General features: G+C 34.1%; 1 protein-coding gene and 1 long non-coding RNA gene across 2 annotated transcripts in view; one reads left to right on the top strand and one right to left on the bottom strand.

The window, feature by feature from the left end:
• Positions 1–20,546, bottom strand: part of sdt (MAGUK p55 family member stardust) — a 177,996-nt gene that overhangs the window by 53,929 nt on the left and 103,521 nt on the right. The window contains 1 exon segment of the mRNA XM_074183381.1: positions 934–1,156. Coding sequence (XP_074039482.1) covers positions 934–1,156 — 223 coding nt within the window.
• On the top strand, positions 1,101–5,764 carry LOC141485829 (uncharacterized). Its single transcript, XR_012467490.1, has 2 exons — positions 1,101–1,225; positions 5,581–5,764. It is a non-coding gene; the product is annotated as an uncharacterized lncRNA (long non-coding RNA).

Genomic DNA, 20,546 nt, shown 5'->3' with positions numbered 1-20,546 from the left:
AAATATAATTCATTGGAAATTTACTGGGATCTTCAGACGCAAAAAACCGGTAATGATAAACTTTTTTTTCGCTTTACTACAACATGAAACTTTTTTCCTTGGATATTTCTTGAAAGTAAGTGAAAAATCTGTTGCGTTCTTACCAGCGATTAGTAAATGCCAGACTAAATTCTTTCCGTTCTATCAGAATCATCTCTTCTCCTACAGACATGGATTCTGGATCTTATCTTACCGGAATCCATGTCAAAACCCCCATACATTTTGCCAGTTAGATACGAGGTTAGATTTGAGGCCGCCAAAAATATACGACATACCTTCAGATTTCTTGAGTCTAGAGCTTGTAACCTAACTCAGATTACAGTCGATACAAACGTTAACAAAGCATTAATAGTGGCCAAAGAAATAAGATATAAGTGAATGAAAAAATACTTAAAATGATAAAGTATTTGAATATGGCAACACTATACAACCGTTTGTAGTTGATTGAGACATGTTATAAGTAGATGGCTTACAAAATGTTCTGTCAATAATAGTACACGTCAATGTCTGAATGTCTATTTTACCAAGTAGTGAAAGTTCAAAGTATACATGCAAGGAATTTGATGTCTACAGGCGTTTATGTAAAAAAGGGGTTCCGGGTGCAACGAATATGACAGTCATAGTTATTTGTCATCTTCAACCGTGGAGGAAAATAGATAATTATTTGCAGAGAGGCTGAGTCTACTTTGAAAGTCTCAAAAGATGAATGATCACTATAATAAACTATAAATAGTCATTTAGAAGTATTATTTCTATACATACTATCAAGTTAATGGCTCCCTCTCAACATCATCCCCTTTTTCATTCATATTTTCTCTTTTTAATGTACACATGTATAAAACAACTATAAGAATTAACAATTAGACTATATTTATATAAAGAAAGTGTTTTCACCTGCAAGGTAGGTTTGGGCGGTGGATATCTAGGCGGTGTTTTATTTCTGGCTATGAAGGTGTCTGGGACGTCAACGGCCATTTCCCTGTGAGGCCCATTGTCGCCGGGCAGCATCATCACCATGTTGTAGTCGATGCTGTCATCTAAATCGTCTGGATGTTTCTTTACAGAGTCCAGTTCCACGTCCAGAACAACGATACTGCTTCCAGACCTCCTCCTGGGCCTACAAAAATGTTAGTTTTATCAATTAGAGCATTTAACAACCTGTGGTTCGTCATCAAGTTTAGAACTGGTAAATGTGAATATTTTTGTTGGATTATTATGTTTTTAGTGAAAACTAACAACACAACTAACAACTATTACTAACATTATATTCCATAATCCAGGTTGGCAGATTCGAAGGATCATTGGACAACAAAGAATTCACCCTGGGTATATTCATAGATATCGAGGAAGCCTTTGATAAAACAACCTTTTCAACAATTACCCAGCAACTAAACTCCAGTAATATACCTTTGGTAGTAGGAGAAGGGATACTAGAGATGCTCTCTAATGGAGCAATAAGTATCAATGTAGAAGACATCACAGTGAGAGAACTGGTCATGAGGGGATATCCACAGGGAAGGGTCTTATCACCCCTTCTTTGAAACATAGTTCTGGATACCCTGATTAATCACCTCAACAATAATGGATTCTACACAATTGCATATGCAGATGACATAGTTATCTTGTAGACCGGCAAATTGGTGAACACAGTGTGCAATATAGCGCAGGATGGGCACAAATTGATAGAAACATGGTGTGAGGAACACTCACTGTCGATCAATCCCAAGAAGACTGAAATGGTCCTTTTCAGGACCAGGAAGAAGTTTATCGGGCTTAAAACCTCCCGAAATCTTCAAAAGCAAACTGAAATAACTTGGTACCACCCTCGACAGGAAGCTATCATGGAACTCTCACCTACATAGTAGAGCAAAAAGAGCATATGTGGCTTATGGGCAATGTCGAAGGACAGTGGGACGCACATGGGGTCTTTCACCCCGTGTGATCACCTGGATCTACACTGCAATAATAAGACCTATGTTAACGTACGGAGCCATTGCCTGAGGACCGAAAGTTCTACAAGTAACGGCCATCCAAAAATTATACAAATACTGCGATTGGTTTGTTAAAACATTACAGGAGCCATGAGAACAACACCAACCGCGGCAATGGATTTAATTAATGGTCTGACCCCTCGACCTGTACGATAGGGAGGTTGCGTGAATGGCCATGTTACGATTGCGCACAACTGGTGTAAACCTCGAAGTAGGAATTAGTCAATTGAGGCTGAGCCTATGGCAAGAAGCGCTTACTGCGCAACCTCTGCTGCAGGCAGCCAGTGATGCAATTGAACCCAGGTTTGAGTTTAATAAACCCTACAAAATACAAATAAAACAAAACACAGAGTCAGATGCTACAAACACAATACGCATATATACAGACGCCTCAAAAAGCAAAGAAGGCTCAGGATGTGGAGTTTACTCCAGATCACTGTTCCTAAGGATTAAGTGGGGAATTGGAAAAATACCAGCGTGGTTCGAACAGAACTGGCTGGCAAAAACATAACAATGTGTACTGATAGTAGACAAGCTCTATCAGCCTTGAACAGACAACGTGTTACCTCAGGGTTAGTACTAGAGTGCCACCAAGACTTAGCCAAAGCCTCGGTAGATGATAACATTATCCTGAGGTGGGTTCAAAGGCACGACAGGAGTAAAGGTAATCGCACTGCCGACTCTTCAGCCAAGGAAGCGGCTGGACTAAGAATTTTAGGATCCTACGGCCTGACGACTTCGACAATTGCAGAACTAGCCAAACGTCACACCCATGCTCAATCCCTAAAGAGATAGGAGGGAATCAAAGGATGCAGTTTTGCGAGGATCACCCTGGGCGACCCTAGGAAGCTGGCGCCGAAGTAATATCTGGCAATGACCAGGAAAAACCTACGCTTAACAGTAGAATTTCTGACTGGCCACTGTCAACTGTGCTGAGATGTATCATAGTGACCCATCCACCTTCCTGGGAAGAACAAATTGGACGATGACCTAGGAGAACAACTCTTTGGGAGGATGTACAATGGGTCAGATGTGGCCTTAGTGCTGTGGGCCTGCACTCTCCCTCCCTACTCTACAGATACATAATCCAGGACTATCTGAAGAGAAAAAACACCAATTGGCAATAGATATGATGTTCGTACTTCTTACAAAACAACGAATACACTGAGATCTATATTTACACATGATGAATGGCGAACGAGGAGGGTTGGCATTAATGAGTATGTAGTTTCCAAAAATATAGTTCGGTCTCTAACTAGAATCAATCAGTATTACCAGAGGAAACTGAAAAATAGAACAAAACGACTCTCTAAAAACCTTAAACTGGTTGCAGTGATTACCATAGCTTCCAAAAACTACCTACAACGATTTCATTTTCTAACAGCACACCCAAAAATTTCAATAAATGAGTTTTTTTGACACTAACGTAAGAGAATGTCTTTCTGTGAACATTTGAGATGCTATAAAAAGTTATTGTTGACCAGATATTTTGAAATTAATGATAATAATTCACAAATTTTACAAAATATATTCAAAATGAACTCCATCTCGCTCCACACAAGTTCAATATTGTCCAACATAATCGTGGGGTGTGATGTGTATCTGATTCATGAAATGATTATTTTTGTACGCTCTTTGTATACAAAATCTTTTCAGAAAACCCAATTCGAAATCCACAAGCACTGTATCTAATTCAAAAAACTGATTAGATACATTACATGAAATTGATTATTCTAGAAATAAAGCTTAAAGCGCTTCGGTTTTTTCCAAACAATTTAAGATAGAAAGAGTATGATTCGAGTTATACTAAATAGTCGAATAAATAAATTGTGAGGAAAAAACATACTCCTTCGAAAAGTATCACATCAGAAATAGAGTATCAAATCCTTACAGATAATAAAAACTCTCCCTCAAAAGAATACACGTTATCATAACTTTCGGATAAATATTTCATCTTCGGAAGTTTCTGGATGATGGTATTTTCCTCCAACAGTGTAGTAGGTAATCTATTCATAATTTCCCGGCTATCCAACAATGCCAACTCGATTCAAAATACATTATGTCCTTCAATCGTGTTACACTATCGAAAATGAGTTTCCAGAACGAAATCTGACACGTCAGTTTCATACCGAGTATTTCAATTACACGCCAGCAGTATCATTGAAAATATCGGTTTTCAATTAGCGAACCAAAATCACTAGTAGCACACCTGCCCTCAGTTCTTAGTCATCGTCCCATGTTATGTTCAGGTTTTGAAATAGGAGACGTTGGAAAATGACTCAGATTTATAGAATTTTATAGCCGTTCTTACCACCAAGAAGAAATGGTTTCAACAAATACAGTGGGTGTCATAAGTGTTGTCTCGTACAAACTCGTTTTAGGACTGCTTTCATGATAATGAATGCATGAGCTTGAGTAGCATGTAGTCCGTTCCTCACTCCTCTTGACAAATTGAGGAGTTAATCGATAAACATAATGGAAAAGTGGATACTCAAAATCAACGCCTTCATTTCTTCAGGTCACTTATTTCACTATTCCACTGTTGCTTTCCTCGCTCTTATACTTATTGGCGAACTAATTCAAATTGTTGTGCATCAATTGCAAAATATTCATTGGAAAATTGCGACCGTTGTCGTGGTACCGATTGACGTCACGATACGCAAATTTTATCGCTTCCTTCAGAAAGGTTAGTGGCGTATCTACCGGGTGATTCTCTACGGTGGCTCACCCCTATAACTTTTTCATTATTGTAGATTAAGGTTATAAACTTTCAAATGGCCTTCTCCTTGGTCACGGCAAAGTTCAACTTTTTCAATTGTTGCGCACATCACATTGATTAGCTGTTCCTCAGTGATGTTCTGAAATGCCACCCTTACTTTGTGCTCTAGTTCTTCAAGAGTAGCTGATGTTGTATTTTGAAAATGATTTTTAATTTTTCCCCAGAGAAAAAATCTAGCGGAATAAGATCTGGTGATCTAGAATATGAAAAAGAAATAATACATTTATTTCTTGTTGAAAATATATATCAACATGGTTAGCCAGTGGCTTATCTTCAATGAAATCATTAATTCGATTTCTAAGGAACTGTAGATCTCTTTCCGCAGTCAGTTGTTCCGCAGTCAGTTGTCCGTCGAAAATTATTGTCCCCAAAAGTTTTCCTCTGATAATACCCATCCAGCAATTGAAACCAAATCGCTCTTGAAAATGTCCATCTTGCATCAGATGTAAATTTGTTTGAGACCAGTACCTTTTATTATAATAATAATAATAATACGATTTCTTTTCCTTGAGACAGTACAGGCTGTATGGAAAAAGTCAAAGGAAGGGTTTCGTAAAGATGTTGGTGTAGTTGGTAGTTGAATGATCGATAAATATATTTGCGAAGAATTCTCCAAACGGACGAATAACTTATATCACACTCGGAAACAATTTGGCGAATTGACGCCGTACAATCCACTTCAAAATACACCAACACGTCTACTTCTGTTTCTTCACTGACGATGAAGTTATTGGAATTTTCTTCTGGTTCATTTCGTATTTTTCTTTCCAGTTTTGGAAAATAATGCCGAATGGGATGGCGACGATTAGGGAACCTCTGATCATAAATTCGAGCTGCATCAGTTGCATCCTTTTTTGTTTCTCCGTAAATTAGCAACATATGAATTTTCTCGTTTCTAGTATAATTTGACATATCTTATTATAATACACAACAAATAAAGTTTTAAAAGTGACAGCATATTCATTAGCCTATTTGTTTAGATAGTCCTAGCAACAGCTTCAATTGTTTGTCACGGATAACTAGAATAACAGGACCTAGTACATAAGTATACCGAATACGTATTATTTTTTATTAGATATGATCGTTTCTTGTAATTATTCAGAAAAATAAAGAAAATAAAGTGATAGTGTGTGGCATCAAATTATTCGTAAGAAAATTATCTTTCATAAAAAGCCGATGAGCCACCCCCTTTCCATTTGAAAAAATCAAGTTAACTGGAAAAATTCATATTTGCGACTGTGAAATAATTCATAAAACGACTGTGTCATAGTTTTCCCATGTTACTTGATCAAGAATGAAGGGATTTACACGATCCATGGCATTTTAGACCAAAAAATAAAAATTGGAATAAAAATGACCTTTATTTGTCAAATTTCGACAAGTGAAGTAATGTTGGATTTAGAATGTTATTCTCGATCTAAATAAGTAAAAATATATAGGATATCCCATTTAAAAATCGAAAGTTGGTGTCATTTCCGGTCAAAGCGGGAGTACGGCAAAGCAAGTAAATATGTCAAAAAATGTAAATTGAACTATAATACACAACCCCCAAATTTCGTATTTCTATCTCCAATAATAAAAAAATTATAGGGGAGAGCCCCCTTAGAGAATCACCCGGTATATTAATTTGAAACATTTTCTAGGACAATAAATCAATAACAATGATGTTTTCTGGGAATCCGTTTGTTAATGGAACTCAATAGGGCCTTTTTAAAAGATTCAATGAAGTTGAAGAATGTAATGAAGGTTAGGTTATGTTAGGTCCAAAGTGAGTGGGTCTATTCGACCCTCCGCCGCAACTCGCAAGGGTTTATTGTAGCTCACACTCGACCAAATAAATCCAGATTCCTAACGAAGCCGATTAGTTTGTATGGTGAGTGGTCTTTCAGGTACGGCAGAGCCGTTGTCTTACCATCTGACCGTGATTCGGTCCCCAGCGGGGCAGGTACAACGTGTGTGTGCTCTGCTGTATCGTCATTTTCCAAACAGAGGCGAAATGTAATGAAAGGTGAACGTGAAGAGTTGAATAATGAAGAGTTAACGTTTGAGGAAGCATAAAAATCAATTGTTTTCAATCCAGATTTTGTATTTGGAAGACAAAATTGAATTTAGTAAGCAATGAAAATATCTAAGAATTTGAGCACTGTCCTTATGTGCTGAGTGATCTTTCTGCTCAAGAACTATGTTCCCTAACAGATGTAATAAACAAAGAAAAACAGTTGATTATATTAGAAAACCATTTCATATGAGTGGTCGGTGTAGAGTCCTCTCTTCGCGGTCCTGGTCCTAAGAAATTGAATGAAAAACTGCGTGATATGTAGGAAAATTGTGTAACCAAACGTGGGAACAGAAATTGGCCTTCATTTTAAGGAACTTTCAAGGAAATGAATATATAAGATATTCTTACTTTTTGTCTACTGGTGTCCATGTATAAATAAGTCACCCAGCACAAAGCCCTTCCTGGGGGTTAATTGCCCTAGTCCGAAATTGTCAGCTGACCTGACTCAAAAAGTGAAATTTGACAAAAATGGGCTACTGCAATCGGATTATGAACTATAGTGCTGTAGTAGTAGCTCCACTACTAGACAAACTATGACTAGATAATTTTTTCTCTGATAATAAACTACAGTTTGGTGTAGTTGATGACGGCAACACGTTGCACACGTCTCTATCGAGGATGTTATTTATTACGTTATCTTCATCCTGATATTGAAAAAAGTTTGAGTTTGAGAAATGTTGATCTGTACTGAGAGATGGCTATGTAAGATCGATTTTCGGATCAATATCACTTCGGGGCAAGTAATCAGTGTTATTAACAGTGTCTATGCTGGCTGTACTTGGTCGGTTTTATTTTACACAACTCCAATAATTTGAAGTAGGCATGGATTATTGCTGATCTTGCTTTTTTCTATCAGGATCTGTGCCTTAGTACTTTTTCCAGTGGGTTTTTATAAAATAAATTTTATAAAATAAAAAAATATTGATGAAACAAAAAGGGATTGTTAACTTGAAATACGTATAATAAAAATAATAATAATAATATGCTTAATTTATTATCACAAGACATAATCTTGTAGACAAAGCTTGGACAGTAAATACTTAAAAAATGCAATACATACCAAATGAAATTAAAATAAAAATGGCGCATGGGTACAAACTATATTAAAATGGAGATATGTAAATATAAAAGAGTAAAAGTCAAGATTATAAAAGAGCAGACATAAAAAGAAACAACTTAGGAGCTGCTTAATAAATAAAAATAAAAAATATGAGTAAATCAGTGTAAATACTCATCCAAAGTATAAAAGGGTCTATCAGTTAGAAACTGTTTGACTAACTTCCTGAATTGGAAGTCATTTATATTGGCAGATCTTATGTCCATAGGCAAATGTTTGTACATTTTTCCACCGTTGTAAAATATGGAGTCTCTGGTGATGCATTTAGTTGGCACAGTGAGTTTCAGAGTGTGTCTGCTATTTCGGATGTTATAATGGGAGGAGGATGTAGCAAAATTTAATATATGCTTATTTATTAAACACACAGATTCCAGTATAAATAATGCAGTTACCGTTAGAATATTATGTTTTTTGGAGAAGATTCTACAGGAGTATCTTGGTTTAAGGTTTCCTATATACCTTATTGCCCTTTTCTGTAAAATGAGTAGACTTTTGAATAAAGTTGGACTGCATGCTCCCCAAAACGGTATTCCGTAGCGTAAGTAAGAATCTATGAGTGCATAGTACGCCATATTTCCAGTGCTGAACCCCAATTCTTTATAAATCATACTAATCGCATAACAGCCATAGAAGATATTGCTAGTGAGATAATCCACAAATTTTAAATTCTGGTTAATGAACACACCTAGAAATTTACTGTTATTTTTAGATTCCAGTGATCTGTCTTCAAAAAAAATTCGTTGATTGAGCATCTAAATGATATTAAATTTCATTTAATTAAGTTAAAAGATGAAATGTTTGAATTACACCAATCTTTAACTTTTTTCAAGTCGGCAGAGGTTATTTTGTGCATCTCACAGGTGTTTTTATTATTCCAAAGTATGGTAGTGTCATCTGCAAATAAGGTGAACTTCCCAGAAACATTAAGCTTGGTGATGCCATCAATATATAATAAGAAAAGAATGGGGCCTAACACAGAACCTTGTGGAACTCCAGAATTAATTTCCCTTTTTCCCTCTTCAATTATATTTTTCAATGGAAGTCAAAACCTGAATTATTTTGGGAGACACAGTTGTTTTCAAGGTCTTTTTTTCAAAATAATGAAGAAGACAACTTGAAATTTCTGGGGAATTTTTTATAAGAGTACTTCAATATAATTTTGACAAAACATTCGACTTGCCACCTAAATTGAAATAGTCAGCATCTTTACCGGGGTGGAGTGGATGCACTCAGTTTGAACCCTCTGGAAAAGAAAATCACATACACAAAACACGTTTTTGTACCATTCACTCTTCATAGTGGTAATGATTCGAATGACTCATAAAACAAAAATTCATTTTCAAATACAACAGTGGCACAATAGACTCCAAATAACTTTCACTAAATTCGACAGACATTCTCAGGTGGTTCCCATTAATGAGAGCTGACTGATTCGTTTAGGAAAATAGCGTACGGTTATTTTGCAATTTCAGAATAAATCGAGCCTTTTGGTCGATTATATTATTCATCAACTTTTACCCGCTATCATCGCTTTATATTCATGATCGAACAATCAAACGAGCTTCCTTGCATACGAATAAAGAAATAGACAAGCAGAATGAATTATCTCTTCTGTCTATTATTTGATTATTCACTGCTGAAGAATTCTACAACTAAAATAGTACACGAGCTAATGTTCTTTCACGCGGATACTTATTTTGATACAGACATGACAAAAATAGATACATCAACAGATATCTTTATTTCTGTAGACTATTTTAAAAAAGATTAAGATGTAAATCCTATTTCATCAGTTCGGACTTCCATTGTCTAATATAATATAAATTGATTTGAAATCCCTGAAAAAAAATTAAAAAGATTAACCGAAAATAACAATTTTATTAAACAAAAAACTGAAATTATAAAGAAATAATATACAAGCTACAACCAAAAAATTAAAATATTAGTAAAAACTGAAAATTAAAAATATTATTAACAAATAATAACTAGAGTTATTCCTTCGAGATCGGACTATTTATAGGTCATTTGAATGCTTTCACCTATCCCCTCTTCCCTCTCTCCGCTTCATTGGTTTTAGCGGGAGATGACCGTTTGGTCATCTCCCTGATGTCGTTTTTCGCCTGATTAGAGGTTTCCATATGTTACGTATCTCTACGCTGGCTTGACTAAATGCGTTGTTGGACAACATATACGCGGCTTCTTTGAATTTTCTCCTAAACCAGTTTTCCTCTTTGTGGATGATTTCAGCTTGAGTCCACTTGATATTATGTTGATGAGTCCAAACATGCTCTGCTATTCCGGATTTGCTATTCCGGATTTGTATGTGTTTCTTGTGCTCAGCAATGCGAACTTTCAATAGCCTCTTAGTTTCACCGATGTATGATTCTCCGCACTCACAGTGTATCCGATAAATGCAATTCTTGGAATCGCAGACCACGTTCGGTGGCCTGGTTTTCATGGAGCTGCTACGGATAGTTTTCCCAGATCTGAAGCAGGTCCTAATGTTATACTTGGACTCAATCCTTCTTATACTTTCCGATAATCCTCTGATGTAGGGAAGTACAAGTACTGTTTGTGGCGGCTTCTCTTCCTTGTGGAGCTCTTGCTGTTTTCTAGCTAAAGCCTGTTCTATCATCACTCTGGAGTAACCATTCCGTTGAAGGTCGTTTTTGATGGTGCCTAGTTCCTTTTCCAGACCTTCCTTTGTATTATAGAGCCCGAAGGCATGGTCTAGTAGAGTCTTGATGGTGGTTGGATTTCTGGTTCAGATACTGTCTTTTGTGAGTGTGTTTTCGATATACAGATGTTTCCCATTTAGTGTCGGTCCTCTTCGCCAATACGTCTGAGAAAGGCAATTCGTTGTGGATTTCCTTCTCCATTGTGAAAGTGATGGAAGGACTTACGTTGTTGATGTGCTTCAGGAAAGTGTCTAGTTCTGCATTCCCATGGTTCCATATTATGAAGGTGTCGTCTACGTATCTCCACTAGACTCGGGTAAGTCCAGTTATCACCCGAAGACGATTGTGGATACTTACAATCGAAACGTCGTGACGTAACTTGGTTGGAATCCTTAAATTTTTATTTTTCATTTTTTGTTAATAATAATTTCAATTTTCAGCTTTTACTAATATTTCAATTTTTTGGTTGTAGCTTGTATGTTATTTCTTTATAATTTCAGTTTTTTGTTTAATAAAATTGTTATTTTCGGTTATTCTTTTTAATTTTTTTCAGGGATTTCAAATCAATTCATATTATATTAAACAATGGAAGTCCGAACTGAAGAAATACTCCACGAAACATTGTCAACCACCTTCAAACAAATGTAAATCCTAGTTAAAAAGTTTTTACACGATTCTTAAAAAAATATAGCTGTCGAAATAAAATGTCAGAATTAGGAATATTACGACAAGGAAGAGTCCCTTAAATTTTTGTCGCATGTTTAATAAACATCCTGTATAGTAAACTAGTTATTTCCACTTCTGAAACATAAAATACTCAAATGTGGAAACGAATTCAAAAATATATATGGGGTAGAGTCATCTTTTGAATAATATTAATTAGTATCTAGTTGAAACAAAAAAACGAAGTGATTTAGAACACTTTCAAATAATTCTCCATTAACATCAATCCATGTTTCAGATGCTATCAAAAACGGTTGCTTTCAGAATCTGGTACTTAAAATATTTGCAGAAAATTCCATCTAGGTGCACGAAAGTGCACTGTCTGCAGTCTACTGACGAAGACAAATGAACTCAAGTAGATCGAGGTAACAATTCTTTATTAAGCACACTTATGGCCCGTTTAGATATTTATATGTATGAAAAAGGTGTAGTATTAAGAGATAATGAATAGAAAGTAAACATTCCATGGAGGTTGATGATCTTTATTGTTTCCGTACATCAGTGTCTCTATCTTTCCACCATTTTATTTTCATCGAAATTTGGTGTGTAATTATATCAGATGAATAATTTTCTCAACCAGTAATTAGTTTGAATCTTCAATGGTTACGAAAGAGTAAAAGGAAACGAAAAGAATTCTTCAACGTTTGCGAAATATTACAGTAAAAATTATAAATAATAATGAATCATCGAGTTGAAACCAACAAAGTCAAGGAATTATATGAATTTCCAAGTTTCAAAATGGTGCTGTAATTTCAAATTAAGACTTAAGACACGACTAAATGTAGGAAACTTCCAAAAAAAAAGTATATATAAAATAATCGTTTAAGTAGAACTACAAAGAGGAATGAAAAATTGAGTATATAACATGTTACAAATCATGTTACAATGTTACAAGTTACAATGTAACAGTACTGATACAAAAGTTATTTATAGTATTATTACAAGCGATTATGGACACAAGATACCAAGACGTTCAGAGAGTCGAAATGAATATCGCAGTGTTCACAGATTTTATTGAAGCTACTGCACATAAAATTCAATGGTGATCGTAGCATAATATTTGTGCGTGATGCTTCGCAATAGAATTTCAGATTGTGCCGACCTTCACTTCTTGGTACTAAGAAATTGATCTCGGGTAAAAGAACCGTACTGTCAATATTGTTGTTGAGTAATTTATGCAGGAATTTTATACCAAGGATAACTCTCCTATTTTCCAAAGATGTCATAACAAATCGTGTCAACAATGTGTTATGATCGATGCCTCTCATGGGGTATTGACCATCAACTTTTAGACATAAGTATTTTAGGAACTTCCTTTGTACGCTCTCAATTGATGTTTTTTGGTAGTCATAAACCGGATTCCATAACAAAGAGCCATACTCTAACTTAGATCTGGCATACGCAAAATATGGTAATTTTAAGGTGGAAATACTTTTGAAGGTCTTGCCATTTCTTTAAATGAATCCAAGCATCCTATTTGCATCAGCAGTCATATTCCTTATATGTGTTGTAAATGTTAATTTACTGTCGTATGTTATATCAAGATCTTTTATCCCATGTACGCGGTTTATTGTAGATTTGTTGATTGAATAATCGTACATTAAAGTTCGCTTTTTTGTTGTAAATGATATTATTTTACATTTGGATACGTTCAATTGTAGACGATTATCATCACACCAAAGTTTGATTACATCTAATTTATGTTGTACACGTTGGCAGTCAGTAATGTCGTCGATTTTATAATATAGCTTCAGGTTGTCTTCAAATAGTAGGCTAAGAATATTCAAAGAGGTTGCCAAGTCATTAATAAAAATAAAAAATAAAAGAAGTCCAAGACTGGAACCTTGTGGTACCCCAGATGTAACTACGTACTGGGCAGATTTGAAAGATTCATATTCGCCGAATTGTTTTCTGTTAATTAGATATGATTCAATTAGAGTGAGCAGTTGGTTAAAGAGTCCCAATTTTGCCAATTTGCTGAGAGGAACGTAATGGTCTATTTGATAGAAGGCTTTTTGAAAGTCTAAATAAACAACATTGACTTGTTTTTGCTTGTCCAGGTACGTACAGAGATATTGATTTAAACATGCAAGATTCGTCATACATGATCTTTGTTGTACGAAACCATGCTGAGTAGGAGAAATAACTTTTTGAATATGAGAGTACATAACATTTTGCACACATATCTCGAAGAGTTTAGAAAAGTTACAGAAAATTGAAATCGCCCTGTAGTTTGTGATATCGCTAGAGTCGCCTTTTTTATTATCGGACAAATTCGAGACGTTTTCCACTGCTCAGGAAAGGCACAAGTTGATAAAATCAAGTTGAATATGCCTGTTAGAGGTTTGGAGAGAACGTCGATTCAGTCCTTTATCACAAGACTAGGAACGTTGTCAAGGCCTGCGGTGAGTTTATTTCTTAATTTTTTTGAAGCAGTAATAATATCGATTTTAGAGAAGGCAGTGATGTTTAATGCATCTAAATCAGAATCATGAGAATTTTCACGAAGCATATTCTCGTCCGAAACTAAGTATACACTTCTGAAATACTTGGCGAATCCATTGACAATATCCTCAGGCTTATCAAATACCTCATCATCAAGTTTCATTATACCCGGTATACGCGAATGACCTTTTTTACTATGTATGAAAAACCAGAAAGTCGAGCTGTCAGATAAAATATCATTTTCAGCTTAGTTTGTAAATTGACTATATGCTGCTTTTATTTTAGTTTTGACAGTTTTTCTCAGATCCGAGAATTGATTTTGATAAAATGCTGTTTTATATTTCTTATAGTTTTTATATGCTAATTCCTTTTTTTATATGGCTGATAACGTTGGCGTCGAACCGTGGGGGAAATGTACGTGTTTTCAATGTTCTCAGTGGAACTGTTTGAGAGAAGATGCTGTGTAATGCCGAGTCGATGTCAGTACATTCAGAAACGTCATACCATTCGGTTGTTCTGATCAGTTCATACATAGCTGGAAAGTTTGCTTTGCGAAAATTGAATTGCTTAATAGCGTCTGTTGTATTAATAGCAAAGTCATTGATATGAGGAGTACGACAGTTCAATGAAATAGAAAGTGCAGGATGATGAACGTCTATGCTAACAAAAGGTTGATCACATTTCGAGACGATACAATCGTCACAGGTTGTACTGAAATTTGGTATCATTAAAGTCTAGATCATATTTAGGGATATTGAAGTCACCAATTAATAGAAAATTCCCATTAGTAACACAATCAGAAGAATGTAGAAGGCAATTCATTTCAAAACAAACTCTTCACAAAGATGTGTATAGATCCTGCATAACAAACTGAAAGAAAATACCCCTCAAAATTACACAAAAATCACTTTATCCTCTTCGTTTTGTACTCCAAACATTTGTTATGGAATTGGATCAGATATCATTTATAGGAAATTACAAAATATAGCATATGATAGAGTACCATCCTCAAGGGTGGACTTCGAAGTTTCGTAATGAGACATTTGTCTTATTTCCTCCTCAGCACTAATCTGGATAACATTACAAGATGAATCACTCATTTCATTCATAACAATACGATTGTATATAGTGGATGAGTTAAATCTACTCATGTCATGATGACTCTAATTTGATTTAATCCCAGCCATAGGAATCTTGTTTCAATTGAAAGGGGTACATTTCAAAGACACGTTAGTTTTCAGGAAAGAAAGGTACAAAGATGTGTACATCATGCATATAAGTTTCCTTCAGATACAAACTAAAAGAAAAAACCTTCTTGAAATAACTACTTTCATACACGAATTGAATTACACGAAAGAAAAAGTACAATTAGCTGTTCCGATTTATTATACTGAAAAAAAAACAGATGATATTAAGATGAATAAACATTTAAATATCTACATGTTCCTGTCCTTGGCAAATACAATATTAAAAATTTGGTCAGTGGGATAATTAAAAATTAAACAATATAATCAACAATCAAAAACAAGTTTTAGGAAGATGAATAATGAATATTTGCATTAATGAAATAAAATCCTTGGCTTTAGTATCGACCTTGGTCTATTATTATAGGTATTCCTTATTATACCAGTGTATTGAGTGTTTCATTGATGAACAATCAGTTATTTTTCCATGGGAACTATTCCGGTGAATTTATTGTCATAAAATTAAGTTACGTTTTTTTTGGGAAACGAGTTTGTTTTTCTATCTACATCTCAAATATTACTGTATATTCATTTCAGCATTTTGTGTCTTTCATTTTGAATAAGTAATATGTCCCATACGTCCCATGGCTTTATTTTGTGTTTTCAGAAATATACCAAATTTTGAACCTGTGAATAGTAAAACTAATAGGGATTAAAGTAAAATATTTCATAAGGTAGGATGTATATAAGAAAGGTTTTATGTGATCAAACAGAGCATTATTTGAATATTTCATTCGTCAAGGAATCTGAAAATATCTGAACAGAAATAATGGTTTTAGAATGTTCTCGTAAAGTTTGTTATTCGATAACATTTTTGAACGAGTATTAGATAGACGCAATTAACTAGGTATTAGTTAGAACGGTACCTAATTGTTTTCTTAAATTGATTTCATATAGAAAACGTTAAAGTGCTACTTGAGCACTAAAATTTTATTTGTAATGATTCGATATAATGTCAATAAAGATTCAACTCCGAAGAAACGATTTCTATTGAATTGTCTTCGGATTTATTATAGAAAAGTGTTCTTCCGGAAATAATGTGTTAATGAACTTCTTTGTTTTCTTTTTCTTCTTTACTTAATTGTAGCGACTCCCCTGGCGCGCCAAATAATTGAATTTTTACAGGTATCTACATGTTGGATGCCTTGAGTTACATTATTACAGTTTTCGTGGAAATTCGTTAAGCAGTTGTTTAGTTTAGGTAAGTTTGGGGGCAAAAATCATCATTTGCATATGCAATCCTATATAGTTGAAATTGACGACGAACGCCTTCAGGTGAAGGAAATCCAGTTTGATATTTCGCATATCTCTTCAATGACCTTAGTTTACCTCTGTTTATCTTGTCTCGGTCTCTGTAATCAAATCTTGCAAGTTGAATTTGACCCACTTTCCAGTCGCCATTTTAATACAATATGGGGAAAATTACAAAATCGCGATTCATTATTGTTTATTAGGGTCTAAGTAAGTGAAAAACAATGAGTGACTGCATTGTAAAATCAATAGGATTTAGGGTTCACCCGTTAAAAGGTAAGACCTCGTTAGTCCTTAACTCGCACAAGTTTCTCAACTTCTGAGAGTTGTCGTTCGTATGGCAGCAACAGCTGATTAACGGAAAAAGAAATTTTGAACAGGTTTTTTAAACAGATATAGCTGACCGTTCAAGATGGCGGAGAAGTCACTTTTCATGACCTCCCATGATATGAGTATCAAATTAAAGGGTTTGCTCTCAATTCAATATGGTGGACAGCCCAAGATGGTAGACAATTCACTTTTTATAACCTCCCATAATGATGGTACCAAATGCAAGGGGTTTCTCTCAATCCTATATGGTGGACAGCCCAAGATAGTAGACTGATGTGATATGGTATCATATGAGTTGATTTGCTGAAAAGAATGTGAAAAAAGCATGACGTTACTCTAAATCCACTGGAAATGGATAAAATGAACTTTCGATTGAATCACTACCATTTACCAGTACACAATTTATAACAATATGAAAGCTTGTCGCGAGATTTTTCTGTATATATGAACAAAAGAACAATATGTAACATAATCTTGACTAGTAATTATAAAAAAATTGTTATTTATGAAAAAGGTAAATTTCCCGACAAACTTTTTATATTATATAAATTGTGTAATTTTTTTTTATTGATGCAACTAGTTTCCCTTCATTTTCAATATTTTAATATTATTATTTATTCACAAAAAGGATTTGAAGATTTAATAACTTCTAATTATTATATGCGAGCGCTTTCGATAGTAGGCTGTGCTTCTTCTTCATGGCTCTACTCAAAGTAAACGTTTTATCTTCTTGTTTGTTTTTTGATACGGTTAGAACGCCTTAGGACAGGTAGTTGTCCTCTCCTTTCATCCTTCAAAGAGACATCCGGATGAAAGTAAAGGACAAATGCCTCCACTATGGCGTTCTAACCGTATACGTTCGAGTAGAGCAATGAAGATGATAGCACAGCTTGCTATCGAAAGCACTCGCATATAATAATTAGAAGTTATTAAAGCTTCAAATTCTTTTATCTTTTTATATCATCAGTTGTATATGTAGATTTGGAAAGATTATAGACTCATTTAAATAGAAAACACAAACAACGGTTGATTTTAGAATAATATGACGATCTTGTAAGTAGTGGTTGGCAAATCTAGGAAAATATTTGAGATTTATCTCTCACTGTCTTATAATGAACGCGCATATAATGGGCGGAACCATATCAAAATTTGAAATCTCTACAACTAAAATAAATAGAGCACAAATCATTATTACTTATTTATTATAACCTTAAAATTCCAATTTTCATTTTCTGACAACTCGAAAAATAATAAGGTTAAATTCAAAAAATGAACAGCAAAACTTATGTCAGTGCCTCATTTATGTGATCTAGATGAAATCACTCTTTTCTATCCTTTTAACTTCGTGTAATGTCACTTTTCAGGAGGGTTATTGTACCTACACACTTATGTATTGAGTAATTTATATTTCTTGGAAGGAAATGAGTCAGTGAATTTTTACAAACAATTATTTCAGCTATTTGAACTATTTGGTATAACATCATGTATGCCGTATGCCAGCATATCATGAAAACCAGATGCACCAATTTTTTACCCGTTCAAATCAATTCATTGAACTTACGGTAGTAAAGTCTAAGTATCGATGAATAATCCCGATAGTAAATAAATAGTGTTTTCATAGATTCCCAGACACCCTTTTAAAGTGAAATTTTTATGAAGATAAGAAAGGTCAATAATACCTTGGAATAAGTCATCTACCTGGTGTGCAATTTTTATTTCAGAATGACAAATATTTCTGCGATATAGATATATCATTTTTAGGAGACATGGACTGAAATCTTCCCTTCACTTTTTAATATATTTGTAAAGTATTTGAGAAATGTTAAATGTAAACAATTTCCCAGTTTTAATATGAACAAGTCAATTTCGAGGACGACTTATTATTTACTATATCAGCAAAATTTGACAATACGTTAAATTAAAGAATTACGAAACACCTAGCACCTACGTTCCTCAAAGGTAGGTTCTTGGACCCTTATTAACTCTATACAAATAATGTAACCCCTTCCGATATGTATTTTTTGCACGATCACGTGTATTCTTTGATTGAACTGATGGGAGATATAGTGGGGATTTGTTGAAATTCAGAATAACTAGTAAAAACTAATGAAAGTCATCATTTTCAGTTAACTCAAAGAATTGTATTATTTCATCATTAGGTAATTAAAACAAAAATGTTGAATGTAAGATATGAATGAGGAAATGAAAATTCACAGATTTTTCTCGCAATCGGGTCCTACATATCGATTATGATTTGAAATCGTATTGAAACTATAATTTTGTTGTGGCACATTTCTTTTGATTATTTGAAGTTCATTTTATAGCATACTTACAGTATAGAATATACCAGAAGTATTTTCAACTAAAAAATCAATATTGTAATTCTGTAACAAAAAACTGGGACGCATAGATATGTCATAGATATACTGTAGTTTGTATTTTTTGAACACGAAAATTTCATTATTTGCTATAATTCACTGAAATGTTTACGAGATTCACCAAATATTTTTAAATCTACCCATCCAAATTTTGTTTCGCTCTAATATTTTAAAATTACATCGAAGCAACCCACTGCTCAGAAAAAAATAATTAATTAACAAATATTCACCCTTAGCCATGACTTCGATGTAATCGAAATATAATTATTATTAATTAATAATATCGTTATTATCACTATATATTATAAAATCAGTCCCCAGCACCAATACGCAATAAACTCAAAAACTATCAAAATAGATTTTCATATTATTTTCACCACTAAACAGAGTGGATTAAAAGAAAGGTTTATGTAAATAACAGTCTTTATATTTATTATGACATGTAATATGCCGTCTCTAATAACCTGAATGGTTGAAGGGACAATAAACAACTTAAATTAAAAAAAAAATATAAAGTCTTGTGTGATTTGATTGAAATATGATCGTTGAAAATGTCGGTAAAAATGCGACTGGGAGTATTCATTGAAAACGCTTCTCTTTGAGATATAACAAAACAATGTATGGTGGAGTTGTTCTTCCGGGTCTGGACGCTTATTGATATTAATATTGTGTACTGGCTTTCAAAATCAATAATTTTGCTGAAAGCTACCAGTTTGAAAAAAAGCTCTCAATGATGTTGGTAAAAGCAATATACAACATATATAGATCCCACAATGGGGAATGTTCCTCCTGACGAAAATCAAGTAGTTTTCATGAAAGAGCTCTAAAACAACACATTTTTAAACTCATAATTTCAACCTTTTTCTTTAAAAACTTATTTGAATACTTAAAAAAAAGGAATGAAATAATGCATTCAACATTTAAAGGGATTCGTTTCTATTTCACCATTTGGCAACATCGGTTATAGCTAATAAAGGACAATGAATCTGTTACCTGTATGAGACAAAGATGACATATTTCAGAGGCGTGCTGTTCTGTTTACTTATGTTCCGAGTTCCGAGACATTCTGTGACATATGAAATTTTGTGCACCTAACCTATCTTCCTCTATATAAATAAATAACAAAACAACTGTTGTTTATGTGGCTTGTGGAGGTGGTATTGAACTATAATTTATATTTTGCCTTAATTTGACACCATTGATATGTTTCTAGGCGCTGTTGTCAATATGTGAATTAGAAGCAAATTTCTTTAAAAATTAAAACCCAACATTTGAAATATCAATTTGAATACTTTTCGAAATAAATTTGAAAAACTCATGAATTGAACTTTATTTTATTCAAACTTGCATTTGCTGTAATAACCCAAATTGAGGAACATTTCCCATTGCCACAAAGGCAACAACAATACACATACCGCTCAGCAAACGTCTTACTTTATGTTCCCGGTTTGTTTGAGTAATTGAGAGCATCGGTTATATAGGTATAATGTGAGAACAACTTTTAGAACTACC

Source organism: Leptinotarsa decemlineata, unplaced genomic scaffold (assembly GCF_025532065.1).
Source record: "Leptinotarsa decemlineata unplaced genomic scaffold, Ldec_3_MD MMD2_tig00026336_RagTag_RagTag, whole genome shotgun sequence".
Lineage (NCBI taxonomy): Eukaryota > Metazoa > Arthropoda > Insecta > Coleoptera > Chrysomelidae > Leptinotarsa > Leptinotarsa decemlineata.
Note: the sequence above shows the minus strand (reverse complement) of the source record. Positions and strands in the feature narration are given on the sequence as shown.